We start from the raw sequence: 27,277 nt of genomic DNA, 5'->3' as shown, positions 1-27,277 counted from the left end.
TAGCCGTATCGCCGCATAAACCGCAGGGTTTAAAGCGTGTGGAAAAAGTCGCAGCTTTATAGGCCGGAAATTACGGTATATTTTTTTCGTGTTTCATTTTTCGTTTTACAATTGTAACTTCCTTTCACGGAGGGATGAAAATGCCGTGTTTAGAGGGGACGGCGGCCACGCTTTCTATGTTGTGACCATCCGCCGCGAAAGTGCTTCTCCCAGTTCCCCGCTTCCATGCAAAAAGACGAGCGCAAAAGGGTTGCCAAATGCAATGCATGATTGCCTTGAAAGTTAGTGACATTTTTTTTGTTGTTGTTTGTTTTCAAAACTGGGGCGCTCACATTCTAACGTGCATGAGAGATACATTCCATCCTGCGTGGCGTCCCTTTTTTCCGGCAACTTAGAGTGTCCCAGCTAAACGTAATCTGTGCTTTAGTTGCCTGTTGTGCGTCATGAACGCTTTTGGAGTGGTTTTTTTTTTTTCTTTCTTTCCCTAGAAGCATCTAAAGCTGAGTTGCCAGACTTAAGGGATCAAACTGGAACTGCTCGTTGGCTGAACAAGAAACAATAAAAGTGTAGTAAACTGTTGTCGTGTTTATTTTGGAGTCCATTATCAGGTACGTATTCACTAAGTCGCCAAATTTAGGACTTTAGACTTGCTTGTCTAAAACATATGACTCCGTTTGAGTATTTTTTTTTAAACTACATATCTTCTTAACAAGCCTATTTAAAATTGAAAATGTACATTTTCAAGCTAGTGTGCCATTTGTTTTCATTTTTGAGCTCCAAAGATTATTATATCTGGACCGAAGACGCAAGAAAGACATCGAACGTCATCCTTGACTTAACAGGGGTGTCAAAGTAATGACGATGACTGTGAAAGCATCAAAATCTTTAATCGCCTCGTCATATTTACACACAAAATTTATTAACTAGTTTTGGAATCAGAAATCAAGGGTAATGAGTTTTTCAACTAGTGTTGCTTGGCGGCACAACAATGCTTGTGATATCTCAACGTTATCATTTATAATGAGACAATTTGAAATTTTGGTACCGATTTGAACAAAAATCATGGAAAGTTGATACACGTGATTTGCCTCCGCGGGCCACATGAAATCATGGGGCGGGCCAGATCTGGCCCCCGGGCTTTGTCTTTGACACCTGTGCTTTAGTATAACACCAACGAAGACAGGTAAGCTAAGCTACGCTAACGGAGTTTAGTTCATGACACCAAGAAAAACATGAACACACCTTCCTGATGGTTATGGATTAATAGGGATGCACTGTATTGGTACAAAGACTCAAAGGAATGCTGTGATAGTTCGATACTTCCAAAAATCATAATCCATTCACTGCCATTGACGGCTTTAGACGTCAAATATTCATGTTAAGTGGGAGGGCCGGCAATGACTTAAGGTAAATACAGACGACAACAATTTGTTAAAGGAAGCCGTAGGCCAGCATGTTGCGGCGGCAGCGGGCCGTCCGGCCAGTACCAAGTTTCTGAAACCCTGCTGCCAGATCCACGCAGCCCACCGGGTCCTGTCAAGTCAGCCGCCCTCCCCGTCATGAAGCCGCTGCGGTGTGTGGCACGTCAAGTGAACAGTCCCACTAGCGACATTGTGCCAAAGTATCACTTCAGTTTTTTTATGGTGTTCTGAAAAAGCAGTCTTGTACTTCATTTTATTCACTTTAATGTATTATTAACACACAAAGGTAACATTGCACCCAGAACTTGAGGCTCTTCTTCACCCTTTTGGTCTCATCAACTGTTGTACTCCTTATACAGTGAAGAAAATAAGTATTTGAACACCCTGCTATATGGGCAAGTTCGCCCACTTAGAAATCATGGAGGGGTTTGAAATTTTGAATGATTGATTTGAATGAATTTTGAATGACGAATGATGAGTTCCATCCCAGGAACACCATCCCTACTGTGAAGCATGGGGGTGGTAGCATCATGCTTTGGGGGTGTTTTTCTGCACATGGGACAGGACGACTGCACTGTATTAAGGAGAGGATAACCGCGGCCATGTATTGTCAGATTTTGGGGAACAACCTCTTTCCCTCAGTCAGAGCATCGAAGATGGGTCGTGGCTGGGTCTCTCAACATGACAATGACCCGAAGCACACAGCCAGGAAAACCAAGGTTCTGGCGTGGCCTAGCACGTCTCCAGACCTACACCCAATAGGATCTTTGGCTGTGATTTTCTATAGAATTTCGACAGAACAGTAGAATTTGTATAGAAATTCTATAGGACTTGGGTCCTAAAGTTCTATATTTGGCTGGATCTTTCAACATGACAATGACCCGAAGCACCCAGCCAGGAAAACCAAGGTTCTGCCGTGGCCTAGCATATCTCCAGACCTAAACCCAATAGAAAATCTTTGGAGAGAGCTGAAACTCCGTGTTTCTCAGCGAGGATAGGCAGTAAACTTTTTCTGAAAAGGTTTACTTGTCATTCATTTCGATATGTTGCTGTGTTTGGTACTCTGTTCAAGCACTTTGAAAAATGTACATAAAAAAATGTGTGTGAATACATATGTGTAAATGATTTAAAACTGAAGAAAAAAATTAGATCATACCTAATTTCAATAAATTACAGAAACGGGGTTGCAAATCAATGCTGATGTTGGAATTTCTGGTGATGTGGATACTAGCTTTGGTAGTTGCTATTCCTGCAAAAACATTTCTATAGAAATTCTATAGAATTTGTACAGAACAACTTGTTCTATAGAACTTTGGCTGTGATTTTCTATAGAATTTCGACAGAACAGTAGAATTTGTATAGAAATTCTATCGGACTTTGGTCCTGAAGTTCTATATTTGGCTGGGGCTTTCAACATGACAATGACCCGAAGCACCCAGCCAGGAAAACCAAGGTTCTGGCGTGGCCGAGCACATCTCCAGACCTAAACCCAATAGAAAATCTTTGAAGGGAGCTGAAACCCCGCGTTTCTCAGCCACAGCCCAGAAAGCTGTCTGATCTCAAGAAGATCCGTGTGGAGGAGTGGGCCAGAATCCCTCCTGCAATGTGTGCAAACCTGGTGAACAACCACAGGAAACGTTTGACATTGGTTTTCTCAGGTGTTAAAATACATATTTGCAGCTGTATCATGCAAATAAATTGTTAAAAAAATCATACATTGTGATTTCTGGATTTTTCTTTTTAGATGATCTCTCTCACAGTGGACATGCACCTACGATGAAAATTTCAGACCCCTCCATGATTTCTAAGTGGGAGAACTTCCTATATAGCAGGGTGTTCAAATACTTATTTCCTTCAGTGCACATTGTGCCTCCGAGAGTTCAGATTCACTCCACATAAATGGCAGGACTAGCATGACAGGCTACATTCAGAAAAATGTGCGGCAAGATTGCTACAGATGAAAATAAAACCCATTTTCACTGCGTTAGTATATACAGAACGTCGTTTAAAATCCGCTTCCATCATTAATTAGTCTTGTCTAAACTTCCTCACCGGCCGATTCGCTCCAAACAGTCCATCCGCGCCGCAGATGTCGTGCAGCTGATGGTACCGCTTTGAAACCCTCGTTGAGTCTGCCAAAAAAAAAAAAAAAAATTATATATTTCCTTGTTTTTTCCCCATCACCAATAATCTTCGCTGCCTTTGGATCTCTGAAATATTGTGTCATTCCAATTAAAAAAATGGAGAAATGAGCGTGAATGATGATGATTATACACCAAACAGATCCAAAAGATTTTAAGATGCATTTCATCAATCTGTCAAAATGTCCACGCCGTCTTAAGCGAAAACATCTGCTCGACTTTAGTCTCCTATCAGGTGTCCGGCAGATGAAAAGAAGATTTATGATCGCGCTTCGACTTCATGCATCAAGTTTAACCAGATAATACGACGCATTACTCTTAATGTATTCATAATTTAATGAATTAAGAGTAAAGTAAAATCAACGTGACTACTGTACTCGGTATTAACATCTAAGTGATGACGAGACATTTTTTTCCATTTCGTCCTCCCGTCTGTCGCTGGACACCCGAAATGTAAGCCGACATCCTAAACAAGTCTGAAATATGCCGTGCAGTTTCAGTGAGTGAAGATTAATAACAATTCACAACCACAATAATACATAAAGCGGCACGGTGGGGCAGCTCATGAGAGCACTGGCCTTACAGTTCTGAGGATGAGGGTTTAAATCCCGACCCTGCCAGTGTGAAGTTTGCATCTTCTCCTCGTCTCTGCTTGGGTTTGTTGTCTGTCTCCATGTGACCTGCGATTGGTTGGCAACCGGTTCAGGGTGTATCCGCCTCCTGCCCGATGATAGCTGGGATAGGCTCCAGCGCTCCCGCGATCATTGTGAGGATAAGCGGCTAAGAAAATGGATATGAAATAATGCATAGATGGGGCTGGCCAATGGAGACATTCTATCTATCTATCTATCTATCTATCTATCTATCTATCTATCTATCTATCTATCTATCTATCTATCTATCTATCTATCTATCTATCTATCTATCATGCAATAATTGGAGACTGAATTGCCTTCAGGTGTGATTGTGAGTGCATTTAGTTGCTTGTTTCTGTGTGCCCCGCGATTGGTGGACACCCCCCCCCCCTTGCCCGAAGATAGCTGGGAGGGGCTTCAGCACTCCCGCGACACTTGTGAGGATAAGTGGCTCAGATAACGATTGAATATAATTTTAATACATTAAGTACCGTGCACCACATTCTGATCAAATGAAGTAATGTTAATGACTTTTAAATGAAAAAACACAAATATAGTATAAATGTAGTAAATATTTGAAAAAAAAAAAGAGGGGAGGTCACAGTTCAAGCGAGGAGCAGCGGAGGGCGAAAGGTGAGTCAGCGCAACGACGTCACGAGTCTCCCAAAGCGGAGTCGGCTGAGCTCGACTGCGAGCGCTTTCGAACCTTCTAATCAATGTGCCCAAACTTCGTCCCGAGTGGAAGCCCCGCGACAAACTACAAACTAGCTGAGAAAAGCACTCAGGGTCGAACCCGGAAGTAAGGATGGAGCCGCAAACGAACACTGACACGGCGACCGGGGCAAGCTGTCAGCGGGGAAGCGAGAAGGACTCTCGGGCGGGCTTCGTGGAGCAGCTGCTCGCGCTGGCCGGCGCCCTGGAGGAGAGAAGAGCGACTTGGGCACGGCGAGCGCAGCAGTTGAGGCTGGAAGAGGCTGGGAGGCAGCCGGGGGATCCGCTCTGGAGGCTCCACCGGTGTTTGCTGCACATGGACGGGATTGCGCTGCAGCTCTTTGACTACTACCAGGTAAATTGACATCACCGTTTCAGAAATATATCTATCTTATTCCGAAATTGGAGGATAGGCAGTCAACTTTTTCTGAAAAGGTTAACTCGTCATCCATTTTGACTTGTTGCTGTGTTTGGTACTCCGTTCAAGCACTTGGAAAAACGTACACAAATAAAATGTTTGTGAATACATATGAGTAAATTATTTAAAACTGAAGAAAAAAGTTTGATCGTACCTGAACACAAATTTAATTTCAATAAATGTTACAGAAACGGGGTTGCAAATCAATGCTGATGTTGGAATTTTCCCTGCAAAAAAAAAAAAAAAATGCTATAGAATTTTTATTGAATTTGTACAGAACAAGTTGGCTGTGGTTTTCTATAGAATTTCTACAGAACAATAGAATTTGTATCGAAATTCTTTACAACTTTGGTCCTAAAGTTCTATATTTCTTTAGAAATTCTTTAAAAATGATGATATATATTTAGCAGGGATGCTAACTGGTCAAGAACAAACTTTGCATGTCTATCTATCTATCTATCTATCTATCTATCTATCTATCTATCTATCTATCTATCTATCTATCTAATTTAAAAGTTGCCTCTTTATAAGTAACTGGTAGCGGTTGGGTGACTCAATTTTTGTCCCCACAAGTTGACACTAACGTGATGAATGTCGAGTCAACGTCGACTACTCATTGATGTTTATTTTTTTCAGTACTATAATTATAAACAAATCAAAGGATGATGGAGCGATTTGTATATAATTTAGAACAGTGACTACATCTAATTTATGTAGAATATACATGTTAAAACATTGAGGATTGGGTGAAGGCACTGGTATTCCCACCATAGGTGGGGGTGTCTATGGATACGTTTCCAATGATGTCACCAAAGTCCTTAGACCAATCATTTAAATTGATGATAGAAAGAAACTTCACGCTTCACCCATCACCTGTGTTCTCTGACCTCTATGACACACAAGATGGCGTAATTGGAAACATAATTTTGCTATCAGGGATAGCCAGGTAACGTTTGCAAAATTTGGCCAAATTAAAAAAAAAAAACAAAAAAAAAACAGTCCCCATTCAGAGCCCAACAGAGCATGCTGGGAACATGGAGTATATAGAAATAATCACAGACGTCTTTGTGTGCAGTGGGATAAATTCCCCATCTCCACCATGTTGATAATGCGGGCTGAAAAACTTCTTCAATATCCTGCTATAGCAGGGGTGTCAAACCCATTTTTCTCACGGGCCACATTGTTGTTCCGGTTTCCCTCAGAGGGCCGTTATGACTGTGGAACAAAAATATTTAATCATCTCATCATATTTACATCATCAGTTTATGAACTAGTTTTGGAATCACAAATCAAGGGGAATGTGTTTTTCAACCATTCACGTTTGGTAACACCGAAATGCTTGCAATATCTCAGCCTTATCACTCATGATATGTGACAATTTCAAATTTTGGTACAGATTTTTACAGGAATCATTGAAATTGACACTCTAGATTTGGCTTCGCGGGCCACATAAAATCATGTGGTGGGCCAGATCTGGCCCCCGGGCCTTGAGTTTAACACCTGTGTGCTAGAGCGTGGCTTTTTTCCCCCTCTTGACTGGGTCCTGCTCACTTACCAAATAAATAGAAGACAATTTAATAGAATTAGTTCCTCACCCGCGACTCAAAAACATCTAATAAGAGACTAGTCAACATTAAGGCCTTCGTGGAGGAGTGAAGTTGGCAAATCGACGAGTCCGTAACAGGCTGTTGAGAACCCACGGTCCATTAACGGTCAGAGGAATTAGCTTGATGATGTCATGTCTGCTGCTGAGTCCCATTACTCACTTTTTTTTTGTTGTTGTTGTCGTTTTCCTTGAGTTGGCTAAAAAGTTTTAATTACAGGGTTTGTTTCTTGAGACAACTTCAGAACATGATTACTGATATTTAATATGTGTGGGAACAAAATGTTTCAACCATTGCAGGAAAGCAAAAAAAAACCATTAAAAAAAAAGTTGCTTTATTTGTCAAATTTGATATAGCTTGTTGGTCATCATGGCCTCCAATTCTGTAATGACACTTAAAGGGCCACTGTCGTGAAGTTGATTATTTTTAGTATGTTATCAAAGAAAAAATGGCAGCCAACATGAAATCATATGGGTTTTTTTTTCACCACAAAACATGATTTTGACATATAAAGCTTTTTGTAACTCCGGCCACGAAAATCCTCTAGAGGGATTTGTTTTCGACAAGAAGCAGGAAGTGATGTACATGGCAGGACCGCCCTCAAGTGGACTCGTTTGTTTCTATTAGTTTTACCTCCGGGAAGGTAGCTCGTTGTTTCTTCGTGTTAGCCAAAATGACGGCTCGTTGCATTGTTGGACATTGCTCGAAAACTCGGGAGGATGGATTTACCCTTAATAAGTTTGCAAGAGACCCGGTTCGTCGTGAAAAATGGATTGCACGGGTGCAAAGGACGAGAGCTCCGTGGAATCCAAATGACAGGTAGGTGTGTATACAGCTACTAAAAAAAAAAAAAAATAGTTTGGGGCGGACGACGTAATCGGTCTCTCATAACGAAACAAAAGATGACGTATGACAGGCGTGCTAAATGTGTCGGACGGCGTCGGGCTCGCCGGCGAAGGCTGCGCGTCGGGCTTGCGGACGGCGACGGCTCTCAACAATGCTGCCGACAATGCCGCACGCAGCTGCGTGCGACGACAACGCCGTAAAGTGCCCCGGCTCGACGGTGTTGTTCATCGCGGACGGCGGTGGCTATGAATAACGGCGTAAAGCGGCCCAGCTCAGCGCCATGATAAGCCAGCTCTGCGCCGAAAATGAGGATGGGGAGGCGGTTCGGCCGTGATCACATATCTTCTGAATACGGCTCAAAAACAATCGGGAAATATTACCCCGGATACTTCGCTCGATTGTGCGATGTTTTCTTCTTCGAAAGGAGCTTCCGTGTCAGAAGGGGCGTGTCCACCGCGTGTTTACAATGGCGACTGTCCGGGATGACGTCACGGACAGGGGATGCAGCCAATATGGCGACCACTTGGATGTTATCGAATGACACTCACGCAACTTTGCGCATAGATGACGCGCTCTCCGCTCAAATTTGTTTTTTCGTAAAGACATCGAAGTAAATAATGTTATGTATTTTTCATTACAATATGTATTTTAGAATGTTTATGGGGATGACACTTGACCTTTTAAGAATTATCTTTATTCGCCAAGTATGTTGGAAACATTCAAGGAATTTGACCCGCTGCATTTCGACTTAGATGACGACAACAGATTGGGACATAAAGAAGACCAATAAAGATTGCGAATAATCTAACAATGTTAGAACTCTTTGACAATTTTGCAAAGAATCCAGAGTCCTTGTGCATTTACAGCATTTCTCTCTTCAGAGGGATACGACGACCAAGAATGCGACATCAGAGCAAGTCACAGCGCCACAGGTATTTCATTTATGTATTATACATTGGACGCACAAGTACACTTGCGCAGTCTAAAGGAGCTCAGATATAAAATGCAACAAAGATCATAATGGTCACATTTGATTGACACGTCACAGATGGACACATAAAAACCATTTTAAAAAATTCCAGAAAACCATCCCACAGTTCGGAATGATAATCCATAAAAAAACATACTGTAATATTGTATATAAGACTTGTGTCTCAAGTTTGATTTTTTTATTTTAAATAATTAAATTCCCTAATTATTCCTCCAAACTACAATCATAAAATATTACAAAACTTCCACAGTTATATTAAATGTTCTTTTATTTTCTTAAATCTTGGTAAAATGTTTTTTTTTTGTTATTGTGTACATATTAGTACAATCATCAAAAATAGTTGCAATATTTAAAAAAAAAGGTTTTAGTATTTAAATAATGCAAAGGCTTATATTTGACCAAAGTAAATACAAAATAATTGAATTAAATTCCCTAATTATTCTTACAAACTACAATCATAAAATAGAACTAAAGTTCCACAGTTATATTAAACGTATTTTCTGAAATCTTGATAAACATTTTTTGAATTAATTTTTTTATTATTGTGTACATATTAGTACAATCAACAAAAATAGTTGCGATATTAAAAAAAAGGTTTTAGTATTGAAATAATGCAAGGGCTTATATTTGACCAATGTGAATACAAAATAATTGAATTAAATTCCCTAATCATTGTTACAAACTAAAATCATAAAATAGAACTAAAGTTCCACAGTTATATTAAACATATTTTCTGAAATCTTGATAATGTATTGGTTGTAATGTTGCTTGCAAGTGTATGAAATTCATGTCTATTCGTGTAATTTCTGTTATGTTGCATTTTCCTATGAGGTCCTTGTTAATTGACATCATGAGCGTCAACCCACTTCCCGTGGTTGTTTATTTTGGGGATTTCGAGCCTTTTAAATCTTGCAACGTCTTAATGTGCTCGACTCGACGCCTTTTCATTCCATTTTGGACTGCTGACTTAACTCAGGCTAAATATTGACTTTAAAGACGAAGTCGCCACGTCCTAACCAAACCTGTGGCATCCGACCAAATTTATGAGAGATGATCTTGGGGGATGTTTTTTTTTTCCCCTCAACAGATTGTACTGCAAGATCTGGATAGAGTTACTTTTTTGTGTGCAAAAATTAGTATTGTCATATTATCCATTGCAAAGTGGTCTTTGATGTTTTGAGTTATTCAATTTTAAATACAGTATATGCACTTTGGACCCTTGATTAGTCATTCATTGAGAAAATGTTCAAAGCGGTGCATCAAACCACTTAACCAAGCAATATTAAGTGGTCCACCACATTAAATAGTTTATAATCATCTTACTCTGCAACCAAACAATTCCGTGGACCACATTAAATACCGTGATTTCCGGCCAATAAACCGTGACTTTTTTTCCACACTCTTTCAACCCTGCGGTGATGCGGCTAATTTGTGCATTTTTTCTAATGGCTGCTAGCGGCCACTCGAGCAGAAAAGGTAAGAGTGAGAAATATGCGGCGAGGAAGTGACTTTTACCGGTCCGGCCCTGTTAACCGCTGCGCTCGCGTGTTACTAGGATTTTTACCGGTATGTTTTTTTTTTTTTTTTTTTTTAAATTTTAAACTGGCCCTGTTAGCGCGGCGTTAGCATTAGCGCAGAGCTAGCGTTAGCGTTAAACTCTGTGTACCGTCTTTCTTTGTAAATATTTCGTGTTTCAATGTGGGTACTTGCGGCTTTTACACGGCTGCGGCCTATGTATGTACCAAACGGTATTTCCTTTACAAATGTACTGGGTGAGGCAGATCAGGTGCGGTCTGGTAGGCCGGGAATTACGGTAGTTTCATGTTACTTTGCAACCAAAGACTTCCGGTTTGACAACTTCCCAACATTTATTCCACCTAAATCTCAGATTAACTGAAAATTAGTTGCAGATGTACTCAAGTGTTCTGTTTTATGATTGAGCTGTGATGAAAGAGCTATTTTATTATTATTTTTTTATATAATGAAGTACAGCAGAAGGCAGTACAGTATCGACTAAAAATAAGCCTAAAGTGACTTATTTGCAGCAGTTTCCAGTTCAGTGTTGGTCTTCAGTTGCTACCAACAATCAGCTGTCGCGCGCTGGGTATTTGGCGTCCTGCTGTTTGATGTGCCTGGAAATTCTTCTGCACCGGTTCTGCTCCGTTTGTCATTTGACCGGGAATTTACATCTCAACTGTTTATCCTTGAAGCGTGAGAGGGGCCGCCCTGGCTCACTATTTCCTATTTCCACTCCAATTCAACTGACACATGCACACGTCGAGTCGTTAAAGCCAACTCGAGTCTGTATTAATGCACAGTGTCATATTATTTATGGACAAACCGGACTTATATGAGCCACACCTCTTCGGCGGTACGTTTAACCTCCCATTGCCCCCATTTTCATAGACATTGGTTTGGCAGATGATGTATTATTCCGGAGCGTGTGGCTCTTTCTGGCTAATAACGCATTATGCTGACATCGGCATTAGAGTCTGAACGTTGTGAGGTTTTTATAGTCAAAGGCTTCTGTGTAGGTTTGCGAACGGTGTGTTGGTGTTGGCTTTCGCTCCGTTAAGCCACGTTGCGCCGTTGTTTTAGGCAGAGGTGTGAAAATCGAAACGTTCCAAGACCTCCGTGGTCGTAGCAAAAGGCGTTCCGGGTAATTTGGTCACTGCCTCTTGAAAGGACCTTTTGGTAATTGTCCAGTATGTTGGACGCTGACAAGATTTACACTCGTGTTGACCAGGTGCCAAATCTGTTTTACGAGTAGCGCTATGATGACGTGATGTTGAAATGATTTAAACACTACCTCATGTTTGTGCAACGAGAAGTTTGTTTTTGTTGGTGTATCTGTTTTTCCTCTTTTCATGTTTGTGTGTAAGCTTTTTTTTTTTTTTTTTGCCTCCAGAATGTACTGTATGTTTAATAAATAAGTTTGGCTATGTATTCTTTGGAGTTTAGAAGTTTGTAAATACAGATGTTTGCAATGAATGCTCCTCCGCCTTCACATGGTGACGTAGTCATTTATTGCATGGTCCGACTGTACTGTCAAGCCAATTTCAAGCCAGACCTGATCCCGATTTTGAGTATTGTATGAATTTTTATATAGGATTAGGCTGTGATAAGGTGGAGGTGGGACTGCCTCAGGGATCCGATCTGAGCCCCTCCCTGTTTGCTGTGGTAATGGATTGGCTGACAGATGAGATTAGATTGGAATTCCCTTGGACCATTATGTTTGCAGATAATATTGTGATATGCATTAATCAGGTGGGGGACCAGTTAGAAAAATGAAGGCATGCACTGGAAAGGAGAAGAATGGAGATTAGCCAAAGTAAAACAGAATATATGTGCGTGAATGAGAAAGGTGGAGGGGGAGGAGTCAAGCTACAGGGAGAAGAGATAGCGAGGGTGCACGACTTCAAATACTTAGGGTCAACAATCCAGAGCAATGGTGAGTGTGGTAAGGAAGTGAAGAAACAGGTCCAAGTGGGGTGGAACAGTTGGCGGAAGGTGTCTGGTGTGTTATGTGACAGAAGAGTCTCCGCCAGGATGAAGGGCAAAGTCTATAAAGGCCGGCCATGATGTGCGGATTACAGACGGTGGCACTGAAGAAACAACAGGAAGCAAAACCGGAGGTAGCAGAAATGAAGATGTTGATGTTCTCGCACGGAGTGAGGAGGTCGGATAGGAATAGAAACGAGCTCATTAGAGGGACAGCCAAAGTTGGATGTTTTGGAGACAAGGTGCGAGAGAGAGCAGACTTCGATGGTTTGGACATGTCGAGAAATGGCGAGAGAGTGAGTATGTTGGTGGTAGGGTGCTGAGGATGGAGCTGCCAGGCAAAAGGGCGAGAGGAAGACCAAAGAAAAGGTTGATGGATGTGGTGAGGGAGGACATGAGGACTCTTGGTGTTAGAGAGGAAGATGCACCAGATAGGCTTAGAAGGAAAAAGATGACGCGCTGTGGCGACCCCTACCGGGACAAGCCAAAAAGAAAAGAAGAAGAAGCTGTGATAATCTAGGTTTTGACATTTTTATTAAATATCAAATCAATTACTAAAACTGCCTTTTACCAACAGAAGAACATATCCAGAGTGAAGACTTGCATGTGTCAAGTTGACTAGGAGAAGCTCATCTCTGCTTATATCTCAAGTACACTTGATTATTGTAATAAATTTCTGACTGGACTCTCCAAAAACAGCATAAAACAGCCGCAGCTAATTCAGAATGCTGCATTTCCAGTTCTGACCAGAACAAAGGGATCACAGCATATTACACCAATTCTAAAGTTTTTTACACGGGCTTCCAGTCAGCCTTAGAATCGATTTTAAAGTTCTGCGTATGGCCTATTAATCACTAAATGGTTTAGGTTCTGAATACATGAATGAAATGCTTAGGGAATGCAAACCCAGTAGGGCTCTGAGATCGGAGTCAGACAGTGAAGTGGAGAGTCCAAGGCAAACATGGCAAAGAAGCATCTAGTTATGATGCCGCATGCAAATGGAAAAAGTTGCTGATTACCGCCCAATACAGCTCAAGCTGATCAGATCTGTATAAAGTCCATTAAAAAAAATTAAAAAGCACTTTTAAGAGGACTAGTAATGAGCCTTGCTGTTTTCCCGAACCAGGTTTGTAGTCAGAAGATGTGTTTCTCGAATACAGGTCAAGCGTAGCTCAGATTTCAGATGCAGGAAGTGCTTAATGACTGCAGCAATTCATCATCTGAGTGAGCTCAGACAGGGAATGCTCAGCGTGGTTTGTCTTGTTGATGCACTTACCAGGTTGTTTTTTGGAACGCTGGCGTAATTTTTCTTTTTTTTTTTTTAGCACTCATAGCTTGCACCGGCTCTCCCTGAGACGACTCAACTCAGCAACTAACTCGAAGAGCTTTCACGCAAGAACAGTAACTAACACCTCGGTCTGCGTGGGGGATGACGACACGGGTTCTTATGAAGTTGATTCATCGAGTATTTTCTGATTCCACCGGGTGGGTAGTGAGGCGTTAATCATTGGTTTGGCACCTTTTTGAATTTACCAGGACCAGTTGATCTCCGTGCGGGCCGGCGCAGTCCGAGGTACATTGATCAGAGGCCGCGCTGCACAAAAAAGGATCACTTTAGCCCTGAGTGAAGGTGCAACGCTAACAAAGCGATGCGTTTCTGAACATTTGTCTGCACCTGCTGAAATAAGTGCTGCCTCTCCTCTTGTTGGGATTAAGGCTGAATCACGTGTGGACAGAGGGTACCGTATAAGAGGAGAAAGAACTGTATACCGGGAGACCGGCACGGTACATTAGGGGGGGGGGCATTGAGGAGGATGATAAAACCAGGTATATCTGGGGGTAGTAGCAAATACTAGCGTAGCGGCACCTGCCAAAATACAGGATCACAACATGTCCTAAACCTCCCGAGTCCCTTCTCGCATTTCACCTGGACGGTCAGGTTTCTATTGTGTTCCGCGTTTTGTTTTGTTTTGTTGAGAAACAAAAACAGTCTTACTGAAATGGCGTCCGAATTCCGCTAAGCGCTTGGCAAGTCCGTGCGTTGAGACATTTAGGTCAGGGGAGGGAGGTGTGGGGATTCTAGGCCAACTCGTAAGGAATAGGGCAGGGGTGTCAAACTTAGTTTTCTCGCGGGCCACATTGTTGTTCCAGTTTCCCTCAGAGGGCTGTTATGACTGTGCAACAAAAATGTTTAATCATCACATATTTACATCACTGGTTTATGAACTAGTTTTGGAATCAGAAATCAAGGGGAATGCATTTTTCAACTATTCACCTTTGGTAACACAAAAATGGTTGTAAAAGCTCAACTTTATCCTTCATGATATGTGACAATTTCAAATTTTGGGACAGATTTTTACAAGAATCATGGAAATTGACACTCTTGATTTGGCTTCGCGGGCCACATGAAATAATGTGGCGGGCCGGATCTGGCCCCCGGGCCTTGAGTTTGACACCAGTGGCATAGTGTATAATTTGAGGTTGAATTTTGGTGCTGCAGATACAGTAGCTCACAAAAGCTATCTTGTATCTTTTCATGGGGCAACACTGAAATAAATGACACTGCGCTGTAAATTTGTCAGTGTAAAACTTGCAGGACCCACCAAATGATGAAAGTATGTCTGTAGTATGCAATCTTTTGAAGCCTACAGTCTAGAGTGTTGCTCTGGCTAGTGTGCATTCAAACTTGTTTAGGCCAGGCCAAAGAATAAATATTTCATTTCCTGGTATGTTTTTCATATGTTTTTGTGCATTTTTGTCCGTTTGTTTGTTTGACTGTCAGAAGGACAGATGTATCGGATCGCAGATCTGTCATTGGCGTGCAGTGAGCTTGTTGAGGTCACAGTACCAGTGCTGGTGGCGAAACCTCCATCTGGCCTTGGTGCTCCAGATTGGCTCAGGCTTTTACACATCATATGTTTGTTATTAAACTTACATTTCATGAGATTACGAGGTAGTGGAGCAATTTGTGTAGGATTAAGACTGACTTGAATTTGGTGTAATCTGTACTCAGAAGTTGGAAGGAACATACTACATTTACATTAGTAACATTTTGGATAAATTGCACTTACTTTTACTTGAGATGACTCTTAAACTGTACTTTTACTCCGTCACAATAATCTACATGCCGCACTCTCATTCAATTTCAGTAATTGCATGCAATCAATTTTTAGATTTTCATTTGCCACTTCCGCATCGGGTGCCGTTGCGCCAATGCAACATGATTTACCACAGTGAATTTCATCGATTAAATGACAAGAAAGTCACGTCCGCGTACGAAGTCTTCTTTTGGGCTTTGTGGGCCAATCAAAGTCAGTTTGCTATTGTTTTGACTGAGTATCTGGAAATATTAGCGCAAATTAACTGTAAAACATGCACCCTCTGCATTCTTTTCTGCCTGAACCTCTTTTACAAAGACTTTATTTGCTTTACATTAAGTTGTATTTTTCAGAATTATCTGAATTTGACCATTCATATATTATTTTTTTATTTTATTTGACATTCACACAGCTGTAGAGCGTTAGTCGAACATTTCTGAGGACCCGGGTTTGATCCCTGCCCCGCCTGTGTGGCGTCTGGATGTTCTCCCCTTGCCTGCATGGTTTGTCTCCGGGCACTCCTGGTTTCCTCCCACATCTCCAAAAATATGGATTAAACATGGAGACTCCCAATTACCCATAGTTGTGATTGTGAGTGCGGCTGTTGTCTGTCTCTGTGCCCCGCGATTGGCTGGCAACCAGTTCAGGGTGTACCCTGCCTCCTGTGGCCGATGACCGCTGGGATTGACTCCAGCACTCCCTGCAACCCTTGTGAGGATAAGCGGTTCAGAAAATGGATGGATGGATGGATAGATGGACACACACTGATTAAAAAAAAAAAAAAAAGTTTCTCACTTATTTACTACTTGCCATTTTTCCACTGAATATTTTCTTACTCTTATTCAAGTAATTATTTGGAGTACTTTTTACTTTTATTTTTTTTAGTCACATTATTCTCGAATAATAGTACTCTTACCAGTGGTACAACATTTGGCTGACTGTACTCCCACTGCCCCCCTGCAATACACTCAGAATGAATGAGGTGTAACAATGTCAGTTGTCCAGCAGAGGGCAGGAAAGCCACACTGAATGTCACGCTGCCTCTTTGAAAAATGGCTCGCCAGATGATGGCGTGGTGGACCATGCAAAAACCTATCGAAAATCCATCCATATATACATTTTCTGTGCCTGCTATCCTCACTAGGGAGTGCTGGAGCCAATCCCAGCTGTCATCGGATAGGAGGAAGGGTACACCCTCAACTGGTTGCCACACGGACTCAACAATCACACCGAAGGGCAATTTAGAGTCTCTACTTAATGCATGTTTTGCGGACGTTAGAAGAAACCGCAGTGCCCGGAGAAAACCCCACGGAGGCACGGGGAGAACTCCACACAGGCGTGGCCCGTATTCAAACCCCGGACCTCAGAACTGTGAGGCCCATCCTCCACAACTGCACCACTGTGCCACCCATGTTGAAAATCATTTAAGTAATGTTTTTTTTAAAGTTACTAACGAGCATTAAGTATGTTCATTTACTCCAGTGACTCGCACATTCCAAAATATACATATTGGTTTAACAGAGAAGTAAATTGTACATGGACGTGAATGTGTGCATAAATGGTTGTTTGTCTTCTGATTGACTGACAACCATCCCAGGGTGTACATTTGACTGCCTATAGTCAACTGAGATAAGCTCCCCTGCAACCGTAATGAGGATAAGCGGCATATAACCGTCAGACAAGGTATTAAATATTGTTAACCGCGAATTAAAATTGTTCAGGTCTAAAACACTAACAAAAACCGCTCGCCATTTGATGACCTCTTTGGTGATAATGCTACACATATACATAAAAGTAATAAGGGAGTTGCAATCATCCAGAACAATGCCTGTTAATAAACCTTGACCGGAAATTTCTTTGCTCATATACTGAACAATAAAATGCCAAGCTTAGTCATTACGGTTTTTATTTGTTTTGCTCTTGTTTTCTTCCAGCCCTTCTCTCGCTTTGTTTTTCCTCAGCCAGGCAATTTTATAATCATGGGCGCTTCCCTTGGGCCTTGTTAAGTGGTCAGCACACTCTTGTTGGGTTTAATAATCTTTGGCTCCTTTGCGCGGATCGAAACGCAAAACTCTGTACTGTCGTGTTTATAAAAGATGCATCTTTGCAATGTTTTGTTGTTTTGTTTTGTTTTGTGTGGCGGTTTTCTTATTGTATGATGCTGTTTAAAGTGGCGCACACGCACGTCTTAACTGATTTTTCAAACGAAAGAGGCCCCCGGCTGTCGAGGTGTGGCGAATTTATACGGCAAAAATCAATTCACACGATCCTCCTTAAAAATGAATGTTTAATGCGTGAAAATTTCAACTCACCGTAACACGTAATCGCATTAAGACACCGGAAGACAAAATAATATAGACATATATTTTTAATCATTTATTATTAATTCTTTGTGGCCTAGTACAAAACTATCTACCGACCGGTACCCTCCGGGGACTGGTGGTTGGGGATCCCTGTCCCACACGACAAGGAAAGGGAAAAACTGTCACGTGACAACGTGTGCTTACTGCCCTTATAGTGTGTGTTGTGTTGTGTTGTGTACTTACTGATACAGCGCACCACACACACTACCAATACTTCAAACCGATGTGGTGTAGCACCAAGACTGACTGTGTGGCAGGAACAGTTTCAACATTGACAATCGTCTGCCGTGGCCATTTTTTGGACTGATTGATGAGGGGAAAAATGACTATGTACAGCACTTAAAGGTCAAGTGTCATCCCTATAAACAAATAGATAAAATACATATAACATTATTCACTTCAATTTCTATGCAAAAAAATGGAGAGCGTGTTATCCATGCGCAAAGTTGCGGAAGTGTTATTTGGCATGCAGGTGGTCGCCATATTGGCTGCATCTCCTGCCCGTGATGTCACCCCGCCATTGAAAACCTGCAGTGGACACGGAAGCTCTTTTCGAAGAAGAGAACAGCTCACAACCGAGTGAAGTTACCGGGGCAATACTACCCTATCGTTTCGAGCCATGTTTGGATGCTACGTGAATCACGGCCCTATCCACCTCCGTGCGGCGGTGATGAAAACAGTGACAACGACGCCGCAGCCCCCCGTCCGATCCACTTCCGTGGCCCAGATGAGCCACCGCGGCCCGGCACCGCTACAAGCCAACCTGGCCGACGAGGCCTCGGCGACTAGGCCGGTGCCGATTCACAAGGCCTGCGGAGACCGTCCTTCGGCGGCTGCCGCACGGAAGCCTTCTGATCCGCACATCGACACATTTAGCACCCCTGATTTACGGATTACGGCCCCCTACGCTTTTTTTTTTGTAGCTGTAAACACACCTACCTGTCATTTGGAACCCACGGAGCTCTCGTCCTTTGCGCCGGTGCAATCCATTTTTCACGACGAAACTGTTCTCTTGCAAACCTATGAAGGGTAAATCTATCCTCCCGAGCGTTCAAGCAATGTCCAGCAATGCAACGAGCCGGCATTTTGGCTAACACGAAGGAACAACGCGCTACCTTCCCGCAGGTAAAACTAATAGAAAGAAACGAGTCCGCTTGAGTTGGGCATCTGTTACTAACGTCAGTTCCTTTTTCTTCTGGAAAACAAATTCCCTGAGAGGATTTTCATTGGCGGGAGTTACAAAAAGCCACATATGTCAAAATCCCTGTTCTGTGGTGAAAAACAATGGATGGGTCCATACCGGTTGCCATTTTTTCATTAATAACATACTAAAAATCATTCATTTCATGACACTTGACCTTTGAGGACTCCCCGCAAGACAATATCATGAAAGATAAGCTTTTCGTAGGATGCAGTGTACCCCTATATACTTTGACGCCCACAGATTCACCTATTGGCACAAATGTATTTAAAAAAAAAAAAATCATTTTTCTTTTTGTTCTTTTTTGAGGGGGTACCATCCCAGTTTATCTCATCTTATTCAAAACACTTTGGGTTTTAAAAAAAAACATATATCTATACATACTGTGCATACACAGAAACCTTTGCGGAAAAGAGTGCACAGCAACAACTTCCTGGGAGTGCACATCACCGAGAACCTTTCCTGAACTAGGAACACCTCGTCACTGACCAAGAAAGCTCAGCAGCGTTTCTACTTCCTGCGCAATTAGCCCCCTCCCCCTTCATGTGCTCCTTTTACAGAGAAAAGCATAGAGAGCATCCCGACCAACTGCATCACTGTACGATACGGAGCCTGCGCCGCATCCTGCCTCAAGTGAGGGAGGCTGAGAAGATAATCGGACCCTCTCTACCCTCCCCGCACGAGATTTAAGCACCCGGCAAAGCCCTCTGCTTAGCGGGGGTTGCCAAACACCCGCCACACAGATTCTTCAGTCTGCTGCCATCAGGGAGGAGACTGCGGAGTCTGCGGGCCAGGACTAACTGATTCAAAGACAGTTTTATTCACCAAGATGTCAGGAATCTGAACTCTTTACCCAGTCTGCCCCCTCTCGCTCTTCTGTCCTCTGCCCACCGGACCTCTGAAATCTCATACACACACCAGACTCGGGGTTGCACCAGCCACTTTAGCAGCATTGGGTCCCAGTTTCTTCTTGTTTTCATCGCTACTGCAGCTGGTTGAGACAGTAAAATGATTTGCACCTTCTGCTTGTTGCTGTGTGGGGAATTAAATCAGTTGCGCTTCATTTGCTTTACATAACCCTGTTGATCCAATTCTCATCCCTAATATGTATCATAAACATGCTCCTGGCCGTGCCGAATCAACAAAGGAGTGAATGTTTCTCTGCACAGACCCGCAATTTGGACTCTTGATGGGGAAACAATGATTTTTAGTCGCTGAACTAGCTTCTACTGGCCCCCTCGGGAGAACCCTGAGACAAATTTGCTTTCCTCCCGTTCGTCTGCACCCTCTGTTGATTAACTTTGAATAGACTCCCGCTCGTTGGTTTTCCTCCTCTTTCCCCTCCTAATGAATGCCGACGATGATTTGGTCGCCATTGTCTTCCCTCATCACTACAAATGGCCGCCGTGTACCGCCGCGCGGTGGAATCGATAGCGCTGGACTATCAGAGCCTCGGACGCTCGCAGATTACTGATGAGAACAATTGGAGTGTGTTTAGACGGGGACGTGTGTGTTTATATCTGCGACTGGCACGCGAGCAAAGAAAATGGGAGCGACAAAGCCTCGCTGCACGTACACGTTTTTTGTAAGGCCTACATGATTCCCTCGTATGCGTTTTGTAACGGAGCGTCGGTCGCATTCGGTGTCGGCCTGCTTTTGTAGACCGCTTTTACTCTTTGTTTACCGGGTGGTGTGTTTGGCTGGAGCCGAAAAGACCATTGAAAATCAGTCCGTGTCCACGGAATTCCACAAAGACGAGAGTATTCCAAAGCCTCCCGGCTTCCAATACGGAGCTCTTCCATCATTTGCCATTCTCTTTGTCTTGACTTAGCTACCTTTTTTTTGAGAATGAGGCGGCATGATTCATCGTTTTGCTTGCACACGCCTCAAATTTTTTTATTCCAGTTTTCCCCTGTGTATCTGTTTTTCCCCATTCATATTTTCTCCTTTCTTCCCGCATTTTAAAGCTCTGATTTTTCAAACATCCCTCCGTCTTATCGACGTGCATGTTTGTATACAACGACAACAACAAAAAAAAAAGGCCATGAATCAGACCCGCGTTTGCGCTCTGCATAATGTATCTGGGGTTTGGATGAGGAAACGTGGGGGGGGACCTTATGAATAATACAGGCTGTTCAGTCTTGGATGGCAGTATGTGTGATAATAAAGCAAGTTTCTATTAATGCGGGCCAACCTGGAGAGCCCGGTACATTAGCTGTGTTTTCGGCCGGTGATAAATCAGGCGTTCGCGACGGCGGATTGCCTGGCACCGGCGGAATCCCTCCGGAGGCCCTCCCGGAGCTGTGCCATATGATGAGGCGAGGCATTCGCAATGCCCTTCTTACCCGGCACCGCAGGTCTCCGGGGTGGCTTTTAATCGCCACAAATGGGCGGCGATAACAACTGGCTGTATTTCACGCTCTGTCCGACGGTTACGACCTGCTGTAGGTTTTACGACAAGATGTCAGGTTCCTGGCATAATTGGCTCTTCTGTGTGGATTTTACGAGTCTGTTTACTCTGTGTAGAGCACTCGTCTCCGGGATGATCTCCTCGGGGTCCGCTGGGTTCTTCATGCACTCTCAGCCGGCGTCTGATGGGGGGGGGGGGGGGTTTTTGCGAGGTTTCGATGCCGGACGGCCTACTGATTGATGCGCCTTCGGCTAAAGCCGGTGGTCCCTCCACGTTATCTGAGAGAAACGCAGATCGCGCACACTCACACTTGTCAGGCTGGGAACAGAATGGGAGGCAGGATCCTGATGGATGGCTGCCGTCTGGACAAGCCCTTGACTATCTTTCATATATTACCAATGCAGTACTGATGTTCATAATTTTATCTCCCGTTTTTGCACGCGACTGTGTGGTGTCGTCGACTAGATCTTGCGGCAATGGAGGAGAAATGAGCTCATAGGCCATTCATGGCTGACTCTCAACTGCTTTGAGGGCTAAAGAAGGGAAATAGATTGCTACGAAGTATCATTGCTGTTGCTCTATTTTATTTTTTTTCGCTAAGCATGACAACAAAGCTGAAAATGACATCGGAACATCGCCCATTCCTTGATTGCAGCTATTCAGGCGCAGCGAGAATAGACTGGGATTTGCTAGCAAGGTTGTGCCCCTGATAACGCAGCTGATGTTGTGCCAAATTCTAACTGCTACTCAACTTCACAGTCACATTAAAACATAAATTAGGAATCTCCCCAAACTCTAGACAAAGATGGATTTTAATTTTTTTTTTTTTGGAAAGTTACCACGTTAAACCCTGCAATTGTTCTTGGTTACAGTGAACCTCGATTCTCGACTTTAGCATGTCCAAAACTCTGTTCCCTTACCAAAACAAGGTTTTCCATTAAATGGGGAAAAAATGATTACATAGAAAAAAATTATTTGTTCCATACCAAAGACAAAGTTATGTTTACCTTGTTTTTGGGACAGACACCTACTCAGTCACTCACATTTGAAAAATGTACAGGTGTGGTCAGTCATGCTCGCAGATAAAGTTGCGGATGTGATTAGGGATGGACTCTCAAGATCTTAAAATAACTTACTGGAGTAATATAACACAACTGTAATTAAAAAATAAAATGAACAAATGCATAACAAAAATAGGAAAAAATTCAAATATTCTAATTCAAAAGAAGTTAAATGCACTGGCCTGTCAAGGAATAAACACGAACCGTCCATACCTGAAATGTTTAGAAAATGTTAAAAGTTTAGTTCAACATAATCAGCGTTAGTGGCAACAAGCTAGCGATACATTGGAACAAACATTTCTGTCGGCAATCGTGATGTATTGTTGCGGGGGGGGCACGCATCGCAGGACTGGTGTTAATAGGAGGCCGGCTTGCTAGAATGCGTCTTCATGTGCGTGTGCTCGACGTTTTGGCCAAACCTGAATTAAGCGACGAGGTGGATGATAGTCGAATGTATTTTTTTGGGGGTGGGGGGGCACGGCGTCACATTGCCTCGCGATCGACACATTGAGCACCCCTGGTGCAACTGTATTTCCCTTGACGTGGCTCATTATGTTTTCGATGTAAATGTGCTCGCAGTACGTGAAGCAGCTCTGAACATGCACTTTTGGCATCACGGGCTCAGTATGGTTAACTTGCATTTCCTGTTTCCAGGTGAATACTGATTGTTTAGGAGCAGGCTCGTTTAGTTAAGGTTTATGAAAGAAACCTATAAATTAATGTCAGGACTACACAAAATAAGCGACTTTCAATATCTATTTTTTTTCTACTCGGAACAACTTTTATGTGCGGTCGCGCTCGTCAAATGTGAGTGACTGCCTTTAACTTGTTTTTTAAGTGGACAAACCTATGACGAAATGTGTAACTGTGTGTTCGCTATAGCTAATTACCATTCAACACCATGATCGTTCACGAAAAAGCACAATGCATCAACCATTGGAAATTCTGTTCCTAAAAGGGACTGTTTATGAACTGAGTCATTCTTAAAACTAGGTTCCACTTGTCTCGTTTAGCTACAAGCTAAGGTGCATGCAAAGTTCCTGCTTTACTGGCTTTTAGTCACCTGCTTCTTCCCATTTTTCTCTTTTTGTTTAGACAAAGCAATGTATAGTTTTATTCCATTCAGAGTTGCAACAGGGGTCATTGCCTGGAAGCAAAATGAGTGAAGCGGAAGTAACCTCTCTTTTTGTCTCCTAACCAGAAAGCTCTTAATGTATTATTCCAGCACGTGTTTCCGTCATGTTAGGAACCTCCAACAGACCACGATACAAAGCTCCGTCAAATGCGCAGCGACGTACACACATGCTTCCCTACGTCTTTGTGTTCATCGCGGCTCCTATTTTGGACCGGCTGTGTGTGGAAACGGGGATGGCTTCATCAGTAGATGAGAAACCATTAAACATAATCTGCGTCTGTGGGGAACATTGCGGCGCATCTCCGAAGCCAACGAGCCATGCCAGAATTAGTTTTGTCTACTGATCTGCGCGTCCCTTTTCATCACTCCACGTTAAGTCTCTGAACGGAGCCATTTTATTATTCAGCGTATCTTTTCATGTTTCTCCCCTGTCACTTGGAGTGGCACCCGGGTGCGTTCACATGACGTGACAGTTATGAATGAATAGACTTTATTTCAACAGGGATGGTGCCGTTAATTATGCACTGTACAGAGTGTGTTGTGGGTAATGCTAATTTTTAACTCTTGTCCCGAGTTGGGCTAGCAGATGCATGTATGGGGTATGGACTTTTTATACAGCTCAGCTTTATTTGTGAATGTGTAGAGATTCACTTACGACTAAAGTTATGTTGCAATTAATGTGGGGGAAAAAAAGTGTGATCGTTTTGGAATTCGGTCAAAGTGTTTGGCAAGGTTTTATTCCTATCACTCGAGTTACATCTTAGTTTTAAAATATTGGAAGTTTCCACACAAGGTGATCGAAAGCATGATGAGAAACAGAAAAGCTGTTATGTCAGAGCATTGCTGGAAAACAAAAAAATTCACTGCCACTACCGTAATTTCTGGCCGATAAGCCGTGTCTTTTTATCACACGCTTTCAACCCTGCGGTTTATGCGGTAATTTCATTTGTGCATTTTTTCCAACGGCCGCAAGAGGGCACTCGAGCGGAAAAGTTAAGAGTGAGACTGGTGAAATATATGTGCCGAGGAAGTGACTTTTACCGGTCTGGCCCTGTTAGCACTGCGGTTGGGTGTAACTGCCGTGTCTCAGGGGTATTTACTAGTATTTTTTATTTTTTTTTCAAGTGGCTCTGTTAGTGCGGTGCAAGCCTTAGTGCGGCGCACGATGGCGCTAGTGTTAGCAGTGATAGCGTTAGTGTTAGCGTGGCCGTGCTAGCGTTAGCATTAGCGCGGCAACGCTAGCATTAAACTGCGTACTGTCTTTGTAAATATCTCGTGTTTCAATGTCGGTTTCAATGTGGGCTCTTGCGGCTTTCACACAGCTGCTGCCTATGTATGTACCAAATGGTATTTCCTTTGCAAATGTACTGGGTGAGGCTTATAACCAGATGTGCGCTGTATTTCATGTATTTTATTTCGTTTTTCACGGGGAGGTACAGTAGACAAGTGGTAAGTCTTCTGCCTCACAGTTCTGAGGACTGGGATTTAACCCGCCTGTGTGGAGTTTCCATGTTCTCCTGTGTCTGCGTGGGTTTTCTCTGGAAACATCCATGGTAGGTTAATTGAAGACTCTGCCCATAGGTGTGAATATGAGTGCGAATGGTTATTTGTGTATATGTGCCCTGTGATTGGGTGGCGACCAGTTCAGGGTATTTTCCACCACTCGTCCAAAGATAGCTGGGATACGCTCCAGCACAGCCGCAACCCAAGATGAATGAATGCTTTCTGATGTAGTTTTATCTTGGAGAGAATATTTTGTGGCATTCACATACCTTTTCTAAAAAGATTTGAAACTATAATAATGTAATATCAAACATAACATTTCAATATTAGTTCATATTCATGTAATTAATACAATTCTAATTTGAAATGAGTTAATTAAATCTCTTCTGTAGCCAATTATTGAAACTATTAAGGTCCTACAATAGACACTTGCGGTACACCGTTTCAGAGAAGCCGGTGCTCCCGATTCTCACCTGAAACAAGACTTCATAATTTATGGGCACCCAAGAAATCAAATTTTTTTCAGCACAATAAACTGGTAACCCTTACTTGCAAAAAAAAAAAACCAAACCCTAAAATCTGTAATATAAGATACACAGTATTTTTTGTATCATTGTTTTGAAAGGGATAGCTGGGATAGGCTCCAGGATCCCCACAACCCTCGTGAGGATAAGCGGTACAGAAAATGTATGTCTTGGAAACTAAATACAATGTAGGTGATGGATTCCATCATCGATACAAAACAAGATTCTCGATGGATTCATGGTGGGAGATGTGACCTTACTATATTGTTTTGAGATTCTATAGTGTTCATAAATTTGGGGGACCTGTTATTACTGGGAGAGATATGTCAAGTAATGTGATGTTTCCTCCCCTAATCGCGCCGCTGCAGACATTGCTTTGTTGCCTAAAGGTTAACCGACCCTCTGGAGTGCTGCTGGATATCTCCCCAAAGCCCCCTCCTGCCGCTTTATCTCTGTTGTGGAAAGAAGTGAGGCTTTTATGGGTTTATAGTTTTATGTTGTTGTTTTTTTTTTTTTTCTGTTGAAGCTTTTCTTTCCCCAGTAACCTGAAAGACGATAAAAAGTTTTCAATTGTTAAAGCTGAGTACGTAAAATGGAAATCCCAAACACACTGAACCATTTTCAAAAACAAATATTGAGACTGCAAAGATATTTTAATGTGTTCGCATGAATTCCAATGCCGTGTTTCTAAATTCCCAGAATTTTACAACTCGAGAAGGAGTACCGTAATTCCCGGCCTACACCGCGCACCTGGTTATGAGCCTCACCCAGTACATTTGTAACAGAAACACTATTTGGTACATACATAGGCCACGGCCGGATAAAAGCCGCAAGTGCCCACATCGAAATCGACATTGAAACACGAGATTTACAAAGGATGACGGTACACAGAGAGTTTAATGCTAGCGCCGCTGCACTACCGCTAACGATTGCGCTGCCGTGCTAACAGAGCCAGTTCAAAACAACCATAGTGGTAAAAATCACTGACAGCTAGTGCAGCGCTAACACGTCTGGACCGGTAAAGTCACCTCCTCGGCACATATATTCCACCGGTCTCACTTTTACCTTTTGGGCTCGAGTGCCCCCTTGCGGCCGTTAGGAAAAAATGCACAAATTAACCACAACACCGCATAAACCGCAGGGTTGAAAGTGTGTTTAAAAAGTCACGGTTTATCGGCCAGAAATTACGGTAGTACACTAAGCCTAGCTATTGATTCATTTTCCATATTGCTTATCCTGTTGATGCTCGGTGTGAGCCAGAGCCTATTCCTGCTGGCTTCAGTACAACATGGGACTACGTGGTACAACCTGGACTAGGTGCCAGCCAGTTGCAGGGAAAGCATAGAGACCGATAACCGTTTACATTCACGCCATCACTTAGTTGTAACTGAAACCACATTGCCCCTAAGTCTTGGCAGGTATATGACTACGCCAGTATTTCCCAACTTTTACTGAGCCATCTCGCATAAGAAAAATTGCATGGCAGATCACCCCCAAAAAATGTAATGAAAAGTGTACATATCCTGTGCTGTATTGTGCTTCATCAGTCGCACCTTTGCTTTATCACAGATTTTGTGTGTGTGTGTGTGTGTGTGTGTGTGTGTGTGTGTGTGTGTGTGTGTTGAATGTATCTATGGGTCTGTCGGAAATCTTTGGTTTTATGGGGTTTTAAAGTGCAGTCTACTACCAGGTACTTGTAATGCCTTTGGATGAG

At 42.8% G+C, this 27,277-nt stretch overlaps 1 protein-coding gene across 1 annotated transcript in view; it reads left to right on the top strand.

Moving 5' to 3' along the window:
* The first annotated feature begins 4,612 nt into the window (after positions 1-4,612).
* Positions 4,613-27,277, top strand: part of LOC133502501 (PDZ domain-containing RING finger protein 4-like) — a 197,358-nt gene continuing 174,693 nt past the window's right edge. The window contains exons 1-2 of the mRNA XM_061823366.1: positions 4,613-5,263; positions 8,658-8,708. Of these exons, the coding sequence (XP_061679350.1) occupies positions 5,003-5,263; positions 8,658-8,708 (312 nt within the window). The 5' untranslated portion in view covers positions 4,613-5,002. The remainder of the gene's footprint in view (positions 5,264-8,657; positions 8,709-27,277) is intronic.

Source organism: Syngnathoides biaculeatus, chromosome 6 (assembly GCF_019802595.1).
Source record: "Syngnathoides biaculeatus isolate LvHL_M chromosome 6, ASM1980259v1, whole genome shotgun sequence".
Taxonomy (NCBI): Eukaryota; Metazoa; Chordata; class Actinopteri; order Syngnathiformes; family Syngnathidae; genus Syngnathoides; species Syngnathoides biaculeatus.
The sequence above is the reverse complement of the archived record's forward strand: the minus strand, read 5'-3'. Positions and strand labels throughout refer to the sequence as shown.